The 12,226-nt window shown below is 40.3% G+C and overlaps 1 protein-coding gene across 1 annotated transcript in view; it reads right to left on the reverse strand.

The window, feature by feature from the left end:
• The window catches only part of LOC140729842 (eukaryotic translation initiation factor 3 subunit E-A), a 163,342-nt gene that overhangs the window by 7,146 nt on the left and 143,970 nt on the right, over window positions 1-12,226 (reverse strand). Inside the window, exon 12 of the mRNA XM_073050055.1 lies at window positions 3,100-3,234. Coding sequence (XP_072906156.1) covers window positions 3,100-3,234 — 135 coding nt within the window. The remainder of the gene's footprint in view (window positions 1-3,099; window positions 3,235-12,226) is intronic.

Genomic DNA, 12,226 nt, shown 5'->3' on the forward strand with positions numbered 1-12,226 from the left:
TGAGGATGCAGGTATATGGGTTGAGTGAGATCCGGAATCAGCCATGATGAGATGGAGGAGCAGACTCAATGGGCTGACTGGTCTAATTCTGTTCCTGTGAGTTATTGTCTTAAGTATTGGTCAGGGTAACCGGGAGAATAACTTGTACTTCGGAGGGGTCATGAGGTTCTTTATATACATTAAGAAGCACAAAGTGAAACATGAAATGCATGTTATTTAGCAAGACCATTCTGGACCAACGAGCATGCACCATCAATGAAAAATGTTAAAACAAAAAAAAAACACTCTATTCTGGCAGCTACAGAGGTTTGGCAGTGCTTTTCTGCTTGATCTTTAAAGGAGAGACTGAGTTCCAATACTAGGATCACTGGGATTTTTCCCCTCTTTCTTTAATTAGTAGTTCTAAAATTAAAATTCTGAAGTTGCCTGAATTTGTTTGGTGCTAGTCACTTCCTTTACTAAAAACTCTTTAGCAATTTTTGTTCAGCTTAGAAGTTGAACAAAACTAATTATTTCCACAAATGACATAAAAGCAGAAGGATATTTGTTATCTTAATCTGGCAGAGTAGTTAAAATCAATTCTATCCCACCAGTCATAGACCTAGCTAATCTGAAAGATTATTAGAAAAATGGAACTGAAGTGCTCTTTTAGAACTTAAAGATACTTAGTGTTAATTTAGCTAACTTCTAGAGAAGCAACTCACAAGATCCCTTCATTATACCAGGGAAATAAAATAGAGGCATCCTGTTCTTTTCTTTGACACATATTGAACATGGAATATTATTTCAGGAAAAAACCTCTCTGGACTAGTACTTACCTAACAGTTTGCAAACGCAGGATTCAAAATAACCTACAGTTTAAAACAGCAAAGCACTGCCAAAAATGTTTAACTCTTCTCATTAAATAAGGCACAAAATATTATCCACATGATTACTGGTGTAGATGGTTGTGCAAACAACAGAAATTTTCTCAAATTTGAAAAAATAAACTGCAAGCATGATGCACTGACCAAGGAAAGAATTCAGAAGAACTGGCGGAAGTCCTACAGATTCAATAACAGATTTAGTATCCTACAAATATTTCCTTCTTTCCAGATCACAGCCTTTCATTTGGCTGGTGGAGAATGAAGAAAGGAGGCAGGCTGCAGCACAAGCAGCTTGGACAATGAACTGAGCATGCCCACTTGGGCTGTACTGCGAAAATACGTGGCATAGAGTAATCCTCGGCACAGCTGGACGTTGTTTTGTTGACTGCACAGCTTGTTCACATGCTTCCTCCTCTAACCCAACCCCCCCAAAGTCCCCCATCCCAACTACATATTTCAGTCAGGATCAAGAACAATGAAAAAGAAAACAGCAGTCTGACACCAATGTTTAATCACTCATGACCAATCCCCTATCTTCATGGCATGTAATCTTGCCACCACCCACCAGAATAGCTAAACAAAGTTGCATGTGGATTCAGCTCTGGTGGTGAACAGATCGGAGATATTAATGTTTTTATTAAAACCATGTAGAACAAATGTACACAACACAGTACTTGTTTCCAAAGTTCCCTTTTAACACTTACTATTCAAGCTACACAAGACGTTTTCACTAATTCCCCAAAGCAGCCTACAGATGTTTTTTTTCTATAGTCACTTATTTAATTTTGCATTTTATAATCAATCACACTAAATTTAACCTTACGTAACTATGAAGTTCAGTTTTGTTATTGGTTATTAAAAACAGACATATCATAGAATAACCATCAACATGGCTGAAGGATGTACTGATTTCAACCCATCTGAAAAATCCCTAGATAAATCAGTGCAAGAAATTTACACAGCTCCTTTGCAAAGCCAAACAAAAATGGGAAGCAAGGTAATTTTTCTGAATGGGGGCACAGGAGAAATGACCAGCTCCCAGTTTGATGTGTTATTCAAATATGGGTTAAAAAAAAGTAAGACACTGATATATTTTACACAAATCAATGTTGAAGTTTTTCCACAGTACAGCATCCACAGACCCTAGAAGACTGCATTTTTGCCAAGCTGACTATGGAGAAGGGGACATTATGATGAATGCCTAAGATTCAGTTTAAGATAAAATGTGTTGCAATAAAATTGTTTCCTATTACATTATTTTCTGAACAAACTATATAAAAGCTGTGCATGAAATACCAAATGGAAATGTAAACTAGTGGGAAGGAGACAATACTCACTGGAAAGAAATTTCTTGAGAACTTGTAGTGAGGGAAGATTAGGTCATTACTTGCACTTGTTAACTAGAAAAATATACCTTTTCAATCCCCATTTTATTTGGCTCTCACAATGTATCTTGCAATGAAACTGTGTGGATCTCATGTTGATTTAACTAGGGACTTTTTAAATGGGATGAAGTCAGTACAAGCTTTCAGCTGTATTGGCAAGTCTGTTTTTAATAAGCAATGACAAGGGCAGCTGCATGGAGCAACGAGGCCAGTTGCTGCCCTGCAGCTCTGATGATTCAGGTTCAATCCTGACCTCTGGTGCGGTCTGCATGGAGTTTACATGTTCTTCCCATGGTTCCAGGTGCTTCAGATTCCTCCCACATCCCAAACAAGGACACTATAAATTGCTCCATTGTGCAGGTGAATAGCAGCGATAGGGGGTAATAATATGAATGTGGGAAGAATACGATGAGATTGACACAAGATTAGCTTAAGTAGCTGCATGATGATCAGTATAGCCTCAATGGGATGAAGAACTTTGTTGTACAAGTCTTTGCTAAAATAAATTTCATTTAGTGCCATTTATAAATGCAAAAATTATGTTGTTGCAATTTCTTCTCCTTTATTACCTTTGCTCTAATTTCAAAGGGACTCAATTCAATCTGAAGTTGTAGTGACTATGGGTCACTTAATTACACATCATTTGCCATTTAAAACTTGTTTTGTGCTGTAGAGCTAATGATAACTACATTATATCAATTTAAAATGCTAAATTAATATTAAAGAACTGGCTTACAGATTAGGTTTAATAATGAATAATTAATCAAACCTAGTCTAACACTGCATGGCTCTGAACACTCTAACTCTTACAGAGACCCTGTAAAACCACAGCAGTTCACATTGCTCACCTCAGTCCTGTTGTTTTGATTCATCTTTTTCTCAATGTTCACAGCCAACATCTGACTCCGAAAAGAGAGGCTTTTTGTTTTCTCAATAACCTGTTGGTATGGTGAAACAGCATTGTTTCCCATGACGACATGTCCCTACAAACAAAGAAATAGTTACCTCAACCATTGGAAAATTTCAATGAATTGCACACATCTGTAACTTGCAGTCAGTGGACTAAAATAAATTAAAGTTTATTGAGCAATGTAAATAATTAAGAAAGAATGGGAAATTCTCAGGTTACCAACACTTATTTGATATTTTCTCCATTTAAAGCAGAGATTGTTGAAGATGGTGATGGTCACTCATGGTCTTCCACACAACATTACAGAGGACAGCTGTATCCTTTCAATACCTAATATGAGCCCATGAGTCACATTATCTCACCAACATTCAATCCTGAATTATACCAGTTTTAATGCAGCAAGGTTATTGAGCTTCACTCAACATCAGAGCTGCAGCACTTAGAAAAGCTCATCAAGTATAAGTGGTGGCATTCCTGAACTAAAATCCTTCTAGGGTTAAAATGTTGAACTCATTCTTCAATTGGCAAAAGTACATACAGTGAATTACAATTGGAGTAACAGCTCAGCTGGAGGGCAACTCTGAGAAATCATGCAACTGGTGTTAACACAAGACAACTACTTCATCAAAACCTAAACAGGCAAAACCAGCTGTCGCAGATTTCCTATTTATTAGTTCACAAGAAAAGTGCCTGACAATATTTGTTTGTTTGGCCTTCTTGAATTTTCTAGTGAGTTGAGGTTTAACAAAAACGGACACTGTAAAGACTCTCATTACAAAAAGCTGTCAGCTTATCAACCACTGGATATGGTTAGCTGAATATGAATATTCAACTTACAAAAAAAAAATTGAATAAGATATGCAAGAGGTATTCAGCTCTGAAATGTTAACCTCCTCCAGCTTAATCAGGGCTCTAGGAAAAAGTCAGCTTTAACATCAGTCAAAATCATCTGTTCATTACAACACCAGTCACCAACCTGGGAAACAGTGTACATAATATATACAGCAACAAATACGACGATTGAGCCCAAACAGTCCACGTAACACTCCATTCATGTCCCTTCCAATCTCTCTTATCAAAATCTATCAGCACTGCCTTCCTCCCCCACCCCCTCACATTTACTTACCTGGTCTCCCGTAACTATTCCTTGTGAGAGCAAACCCCACATTATCATCATTGCTCAAATGGAGAGTTTATACTGAATTCCTTGTTGGATTTATGGTGACAATTTACACTGAAAAACTTTAATTATGCTTTGGCAAGTAGATGCAAACATTATCTTTACACCCGTTTTATTAGAATCTTCCGTCTTCAATGGTCACTCCTCTAACTGGCTTTTTCAAAAGTAGCCCAATCTGTTCATCCTTTCCTAATGTTTATATCCTGCATTTCTGCCATCTACATTATAAATCATCTCTATGCTCTCTCTAGTGAATAATTTGCTGACCTAAACAATAGTAAATGCTCTAATCGTGGTCTAACCCAGTGGTCCCAAAGCATGTGCTACCGGGCCACGAGGAAACAATATGATTTGGCTGTATGAAATGATACGAGTCAGCTGCACCTTTCCTCATTCCCTGTCACGCCCACTGTTGAACTTAAAACGCACGTGAGGTCATCAGTCGGTCATTACCCTACAACTACTCGATGAATGAAAATCAAACGTCGCTTGAGAGTTTCTTTGGAAGAGGTGGTAGGGACATAAAAAGCCTAACGATGATGATAACGCAGAGACAGCTGAGGCCAAGACTGCAAAAAAAAGAATGCTTCCTTCAACAGAAAATACGACAAGTCATACATAAAATATGGCTTTAATGTGACCAGTGACTTGCACACTCCAAGCCCCCTGTGTGAGATATGTGGAGACAAGCTGTCTAATGACACAATGAAGCCCTCAAAACTGCTTCGGCACCCTGCACTTAAAGACAAACCCGTTAAGTTTTTTGAGCAGAAAAAACATGAGCAAGCGGGACAGAAGCAAGTGCTGAGAGCCACCACCTCCACAAATGCTGCTGCTCTGACAGCGTTGTACTTAGTGGCTAGCCGTATTGCTAAGGCTAAGAAGCCTTTCACTATTGGTGAAGAACTGATTCTGCCTGCTGCCAAGGACATGTGCCGTGAACTGCTGGGAGAAGCTGCAGCTAATAAGATGGCACAAGTTTCTCTTTCAGCTAACACAGTTTCAAGGAGAATCGATGACATAGCGGAGGACATCGAAGAACAGCTGTTGGAATGGCTTAACAAGTCGCCATGGTATGCTATCCAGGTCAATGAGTCTACCAGTGTCGACAACAAGGCAATACTGCTGGATTATGTGCGAAATATATTTCAAGACGATGTGCACAAGGATATGTTGTGTGTACTGCTGCTGCCAACTAACACAACTGGGACAGAACTATTCAAGTCTTTGAATGACTACATGTCAGGCAAACTGCACTGGTCATTCTGTGTTGGAATATGCACAGACAGGGCTGCAGCTATGACTGGACGGCTGTCTGGTTTCACTACCCGTGTCAAAGAGGTTGCTCCTGAATGCCAGTCTACACACTGTATCATACACAGGGAAATGCTGGCTAGTTGAAAAATGTCATTTGAGCATATTGAGTTACGTTGTCTTCAAGCTGGCAGATAAAATTGTCTGCTTTCAAAGCCAAACTGGAACTGTGGGGGGATGGCGAGTGGACAGGGGCATATTTGATATGTTCCCAACATTAGCTGGGATTTTGGGAGAGACTGAGGCTGCACCGTCCTTCTCACAGCTGGTGCGCGATCACCTAGCTTCGCTGTCGACAGAATTCGAGCATTACTTCCCAACCGCAAATGACCCAAGACATGCAAAGGAATGGGTCCGTGACCCATTTGTGAATGTCTCCGGTGAATCATCCAGTCAGCACGGGAAGAAGATCAACTCCTTGAGCTTGCAAATGACGGTGGGCTGAGAAGTATGTTTGACATAACATCTCTGCCGGCATTCTGGATCAAAGTCAAGGCTGAATATCCTGAGATAGCCACGAAAGCACTTAAAACGTTGCTTCCATTCCCAACATCATATCTCTGCAAAGTGAGGTTTTCTGCAATGAATGCAACGAAAACTAAATTGTGGAATAGATTGGACATAAGGAACCCCCTTTGAGTATCGCTGTCTCCCATCACCGCTCAATGGGACCGTCTTGTTGCAGGGAAACAAGCCCAGGGCTCCCACTGATTCACCGATATTGGTGTGTTGCAATGATTTTGTATGTTCATATGGAGGAAAATATGCGCTGTGTTTAATATCCAAACGTTACTTAAAATGTTATGATGCTATTGACTTCTAAATGAGTTTTAATTGACTTATCACTATATTCATGCAAGGAAAATATGTGCTGTGTGTTTAATATTAAATTCATTAGATAAACCCTTTTAGAAACAAAATTGAGTGTATTAGTCACTTGTAAGTGACTTACAGTTAACTTATCACCTATATTCTGATTGTGATTAACACCTGCACCCCCCCCCCCCACCCCGTCAGCTGGTCCGCAAGAATACTGTCAATATTAAACCGGTCCACGGTGCAAAAAAGGTTGGTGAGCCCTGGACTAATCCAAAGCTGAATACAGCTTTGATCATAACTACCCCATGCAATCTAACACATCTAGAATATGATGTGATATGGTGCAACTCAAACTACCTGCGTCTCAATATCACCAAGACCAAGGAGATGGTGGTGGACTTTAGGAGATCTAGGCCTCATATGGAGCCAGTGATCATTAATGGAGAATGTGTGGAGCAGGTTAAGACCTACAAGTATCTGGGAGTACAGTTAGACGAGAAGCTAGACTGGACTGCCAACACAGATGCCTTGTGCAGGAAGGCACAGAGTCGACTGTACTTCCTTAGAAGGTTGGCGTCATTCAATGTCTGTAGTGAGATGCTGAAGATGTTCTATAGGTCAGTTGTGGAGAGCGCCCTCTTCTTTGTGGTGGCGTGTTGGGGAGGAAGCATTAAGAAGAGGGACGCCTCACATCTTAATAAGCTGGTAAGGAAGGCGGGCTCTGTCGTGGGCAAAGTACTCGAGAGTTTAACATCGGTAGCTGAGCGAAGGGCGCTGAGTAGGCTACGGTCAATTATGGAAAACTCTGAACATCCTCTACATAGCACCATCCAGAGACAGAGAAGCAGTTTCAGCGACAGGTTACTATCGATGCAATGCTCCTCAGACAGGATGAAGAGGTCAATACTCCCCAATGCCATTAGGCTTTACAATTCAACCGCCAGGACTTAAGAACTTTTTAAAAGCTATTATTAATGCTTTTTGAGATAGTGATTTAGATGCATATCATATTTTTTACTGAGTTAAGTATTGTATGTAATTAGTTTTGCTACAACAAGTGTATGGGACATTGGAAAAAAAGTTGAATTTCCCCATGGGGATGAATAAAGTATCTATCTATCTATCTATCTAACACATCTAGAAATAAATCCTGGTCTTGGTTTGCACTTTATATGGCCTTTCTCATCTGTGGTACAGCTTTTAATGACTGCTGAAGTCCAAGATCTCATTGTTCTTCTAGCCCGTGTACTGTAGGTTCAAAGGTTCCAACTAAAGTGAACTCCTTATTCCTTCCACCAAAAAGTATCTCTTCACAATTATCTGTGTGGAACTTCACTTGGTAATTAATTGCTCATTTGGCATGTTGTTTAATATCCTCCTATGACTTGCCGCAGTAGTGCCTAAGAGTGCCTCTGAAAGCCCAATCACCACTTCCAATCTAATATTACCTGCAAGCTTTGGGATTCTGAAACTTGAATCCTAAATGTTTAAAACTGCCCTTTTAACTTATGTGTAACAACATAGGGGATTACTTAGTCTCTTTTATCCAATAATGTCAACAGAGTAATCCCATCAGTCCCACTTGCCCTTCCTTCTGCATTCCTCGGCAACTTATTCTCCTGCATGCTTAAGAACTCTGATTTGCTTTGTGTTTACTGCCCACCTGCATCTTTGGGATGTGGGAGAAAACACCCCAGTGGGTGGGGGCGGGGGGGGGTTTGGTTGTGAGGGGGGCAGATGGTAGGTGAGCTGTGTGGCCACGATTGTAGTGAGGATTGGGCCTCAAGCTATGGTGTCACAGCATCCAGGCTAGAGTCAGTGATGCCCCCAGTGTTCCCTCAGCAGAAGAGAAGCTGTATTGTGTTTGATTGCAGATTGCTGCAACATTCATGGACTCACTGTTTTGGACTATATTGTTTTTTGTGTGATTGTATTTTACTGATATCTGTACTTGCTATATTATATGTGCTATAGGTGCCTTTGCTGTGTATGACTCTACTATGTTTTGCACCTTGGTCCTGGAGTAACACTTTTATTTGGCTGTATGGTTATTCGTGTATGGTTGAATGACAATTAAACTTGAACTTGAATCTGAAACAGGGTGCCCACATCTATGTGACTGAAATCTCTTTAAATTGTGAATATAATGGTATAAGTGCTCAACCTTGTGAACATCACTACCCATTTCCTTCCAATATGGTAGCTACCCTTTACTTCCACTCTCAAAGTTCAAAGTTAGTTTATTATCAAAGTACATATATGTCACCATATACAACCCTGAAATTTGTTTTCTATCAGGCATACACAGTAAATCCAAGAAACACAATAGAATCAGTGAAAGAATACAGACAAATGTGTAAAAGACAACAAGCTGTGCAAACTCAAAAAGAAAGAAAAATAACAAACAAATAAGCAATAAGTATTGAGAACCATGAGATGAAGAGTCCTTGAAAGTGAGCCCATAGGCTGAGCGAACAGTTCAGTGATGGGGCAACTGAATTTGAGTGAAGTTATCTCTGTTAGTTCAAAAGCCTAATGGTTGAGGGGTAATAACTGTTCCTGAACCTGAAGGTGTGGGTTTTAAGGTTCCTGTACCTTCTTTCTGATGACAGTAGTGAGAAGAGAGCATGGTCTGGTTGGTGGAGGTTCTTGATGATGGATGCTGCTTTCCTGCGACAGCACTCCGTGTATATGTGCTCAATGATATGGAGGGCTTTACCTGGGCTGTAACCATTACTTTTTGTAGGATTTTCCACCCAAGGGCATTGGTATTTCCATACCAGGCCATGATACAACCTGTTAATATACTCTCCACTACACATCTATCAAAGTTTCTCAAAGTTTTAGACTTGGCATGACATCTTCACAAACTTCTAAGGAAGTAGACGTGCTGATGTGCTTTCTTTGTAATGGCACTTACGTGCTGGGCCTGGGACAGATCCTCTGAAATGTTAACAATGAGGACTTTAAAGTTGCTGATGTTCTCCACCTCTGATCTCCCAATGAGGACTGGCTCATGGACTTCTGGCTTCCTCCTCCTGAGTTCAATAGTCAGCTCCTGGGTCTTGCAGATATTTGGTGACACCACTCAGCCAGATTTTCAATCTCCCTCCCATTGCCTTGGATTTGGCCAATGACAGTGGTGTTGTGGGCAAACTTAAACACGGCACTGGAACTGTGCTTAGCCACACAGTCATAAGAGTAAAGCGAGTAGAGCAGAGAACAAAGCACACAGCCTTGTGGTGTATCTGAACTAATGGAGGTTGTGGAGGAGATGTTGTTGCCAATCCAAACTGACTGCAAGTGAGGAAATCGAGGATCCAGATGCACAAGGAAGTATTGAGGCTAAGGTTTTGAAGCTTACTGATTAGTTTTGAGGGGATGATTGTACTGAATGTTGAGCTGTAATCTATAAAGAGCACCCTGATGTTCAGGTGTTCTAGGGTTGAGTGAACAAACGGCATCTGCTGTGGAACTGTTGTGATGGTGGGCAAATTGGAGCAGATTCTCAGGCAGGAATTGGTATGTTTCATCACCAACATCTCAAAGCACTTCATCATAGAGGAGATAAGTGCTACTGGACGATAGTCATTACCACATTTTTCTTAACCACTGGTACTGTATAAGTGAAGACTGCTTGAAGCAGGAGGGTATCTCAGACTGCCTACACGAGAGGTTAGAGTTATTGGTGAACACTCCAGCCAGTTAAACAGCACAGAACTCCAGCACTCGGCTAGGTACCCCATCTGGGCGGGATGCTTTCTGTGAGTTCACCCTCTTGAAGGATATTCTCAAGTCGGCCTCAGAGACTGAAATCACGGGGTCATTGTGGGCTGTGGGAGTTCATGAAGTTTCTACCATGTTTGGATGGTCAAAGCGAGCACAGAAGACATTAAACTCATCTGGGAGCGAAGCCTTGTTGTCATTTATGTCGCTTGGTATCACTTTGCAAGAGATAATCACATTCAAACCTTGCCACAGCTGTTGAGCATCCTTCTCTGCCACTCTCTGCCCTGAAGCCATCCAGTATTCTGCTGCTCATTCCCTGATCCACATTTTCTGAGCTTTTGTCTTTTATATTAAAACTCTCAATATATTATATCTACTGCATTACCCAATTCCCACAACTCTCCAAAAAGATTCATCACGCACAAGTTTTCTTTTGGAGTCCATGTTGATTATCAATTCACTTACTTTTCATTTTTTACATTCTATTATTTCATAAAATTTGATTTTTTAATGTCACATGTACTATGGTAGTGAAGAACTGTTTTGCACCCCAACCATACAGATTATTTAATCACATCACTGCATTGAGATAGTACAAGGGAAAACAATAACAAAATGCACAATAAAATGTTACTGAGAAAAGTGCTGTGCAGGCAGACAGTAAGGTCAAGAGTCTGTATTCTTTCAGGGAGATGATGGGCTGGTGAAGAGAAGAAAAGGGTGAGAGGGTAACCAGAATGGGGAATGGAAAGGGGTGGGGTGGGGGCTAGACCAGAAGTCAAGAGAAATGGATGTTCGGCCATTAGATTGGAGGCTATTCAGATGAAATATGACATGTTGCTCTCCTCCAAACCGAGTTTGGCTTTGTCATGCAGCAAAGGAGGAGATGCACAGACATGACAGAATGGGAATGGGAAGTTGAGATGAAGTGGATAACCACCAGGACTTCCTGCCTTCTGTGGCTCTTGTGTTTAAGTGTTCTTCCTTCAGCAAGAATCCCATTACATTATCCATCATCAATACTAAGCTGACTGGTCTATTACTTTCTGGATTTGTTTCATCCCCATTCTTACCATCGCCAGTCATCTAGCAGAACATCTTTTTCCAGTAAACTCTACATCTTCATTTTGCCCCTAGATTACTTTAATATGCAGTAATACAATTCATTTAGAGCAGAGTTCTTTAAAGTACTTCAAACTGCCCACCATTGATGAGCTGTTTGATTTGTGGACTAACAAAAACGCCTTCCTTAATCTTGGCATCAATTATCCCGGGAAACATCTGTCTCAAATATCGAAATTCTTCACATAAAATTTTGTGGCTGGTATCAAGACGATTCCATCCTTGAACCCAGTAACTCTGCTTTTGCTTTTGACAACCCAAAGTCTCTGACCAGATCATTTAACTCAGATTGAGTTATCAGATAAAGGTTCAAAACTTGTACGTGTCTCAGCGTTGTTTTCCATTCCTGGCTTATGCATCATGGCATCTTCACCTCTAGACTTCATATCTCTGGTGGTTTTGGTACTGGAAGACTATTGCCATGCGGCAAAGGTCCAAATACTCCCGAAAATACAATTACTTTTTTATAATGAGTACACACAACATGCTATGTGCGTAGAACATGGGCAACAATATGATCGCAAACCGATATACATGTAAATGCAATGAACAGAATGGAGTGTGTGTGTTGTTTTTACAGCCTTTCTAAAACCTCCCCTCCTACGCATGCCCAGGCATGCCTGGATAAGATAGAAAATTTTTCAGCTTACATTATGGGCAACATTTTAATTTACGAATAATGAATTAAAATAACAAATAGAGTCGATTTTTAAAAAATGATGCCTGATAAAGAAATTTCACTGTGATTTTCATGATCAGCAGCCCAAAATCTGTAAGATACACCCAAATGCATTCAGGAAGCAAAATCTTTGTTGTCTAGTGTTATCAACCCAACCTGTATATGTATTAGTAAATACATTTACTTTACTTTATGATCATTGATAATGTTACTCTTTTTAAA

The sequence above is a fragment of the Hemitrygon akajei genome, chromosome 1 (genome assembly GCF_048418815.1).
Source record: "Hemitrygon akajei chromosome 1, sHemAka1.3, whole genome shotgun sequence".
NCBI classification, from domain to species: Eukaryota; Metazoa; Chordata; class Chondrichthyes; order Myliobatiformes; family Dasyatidae; genus Hemitrygon; species Hemitrygon akajei.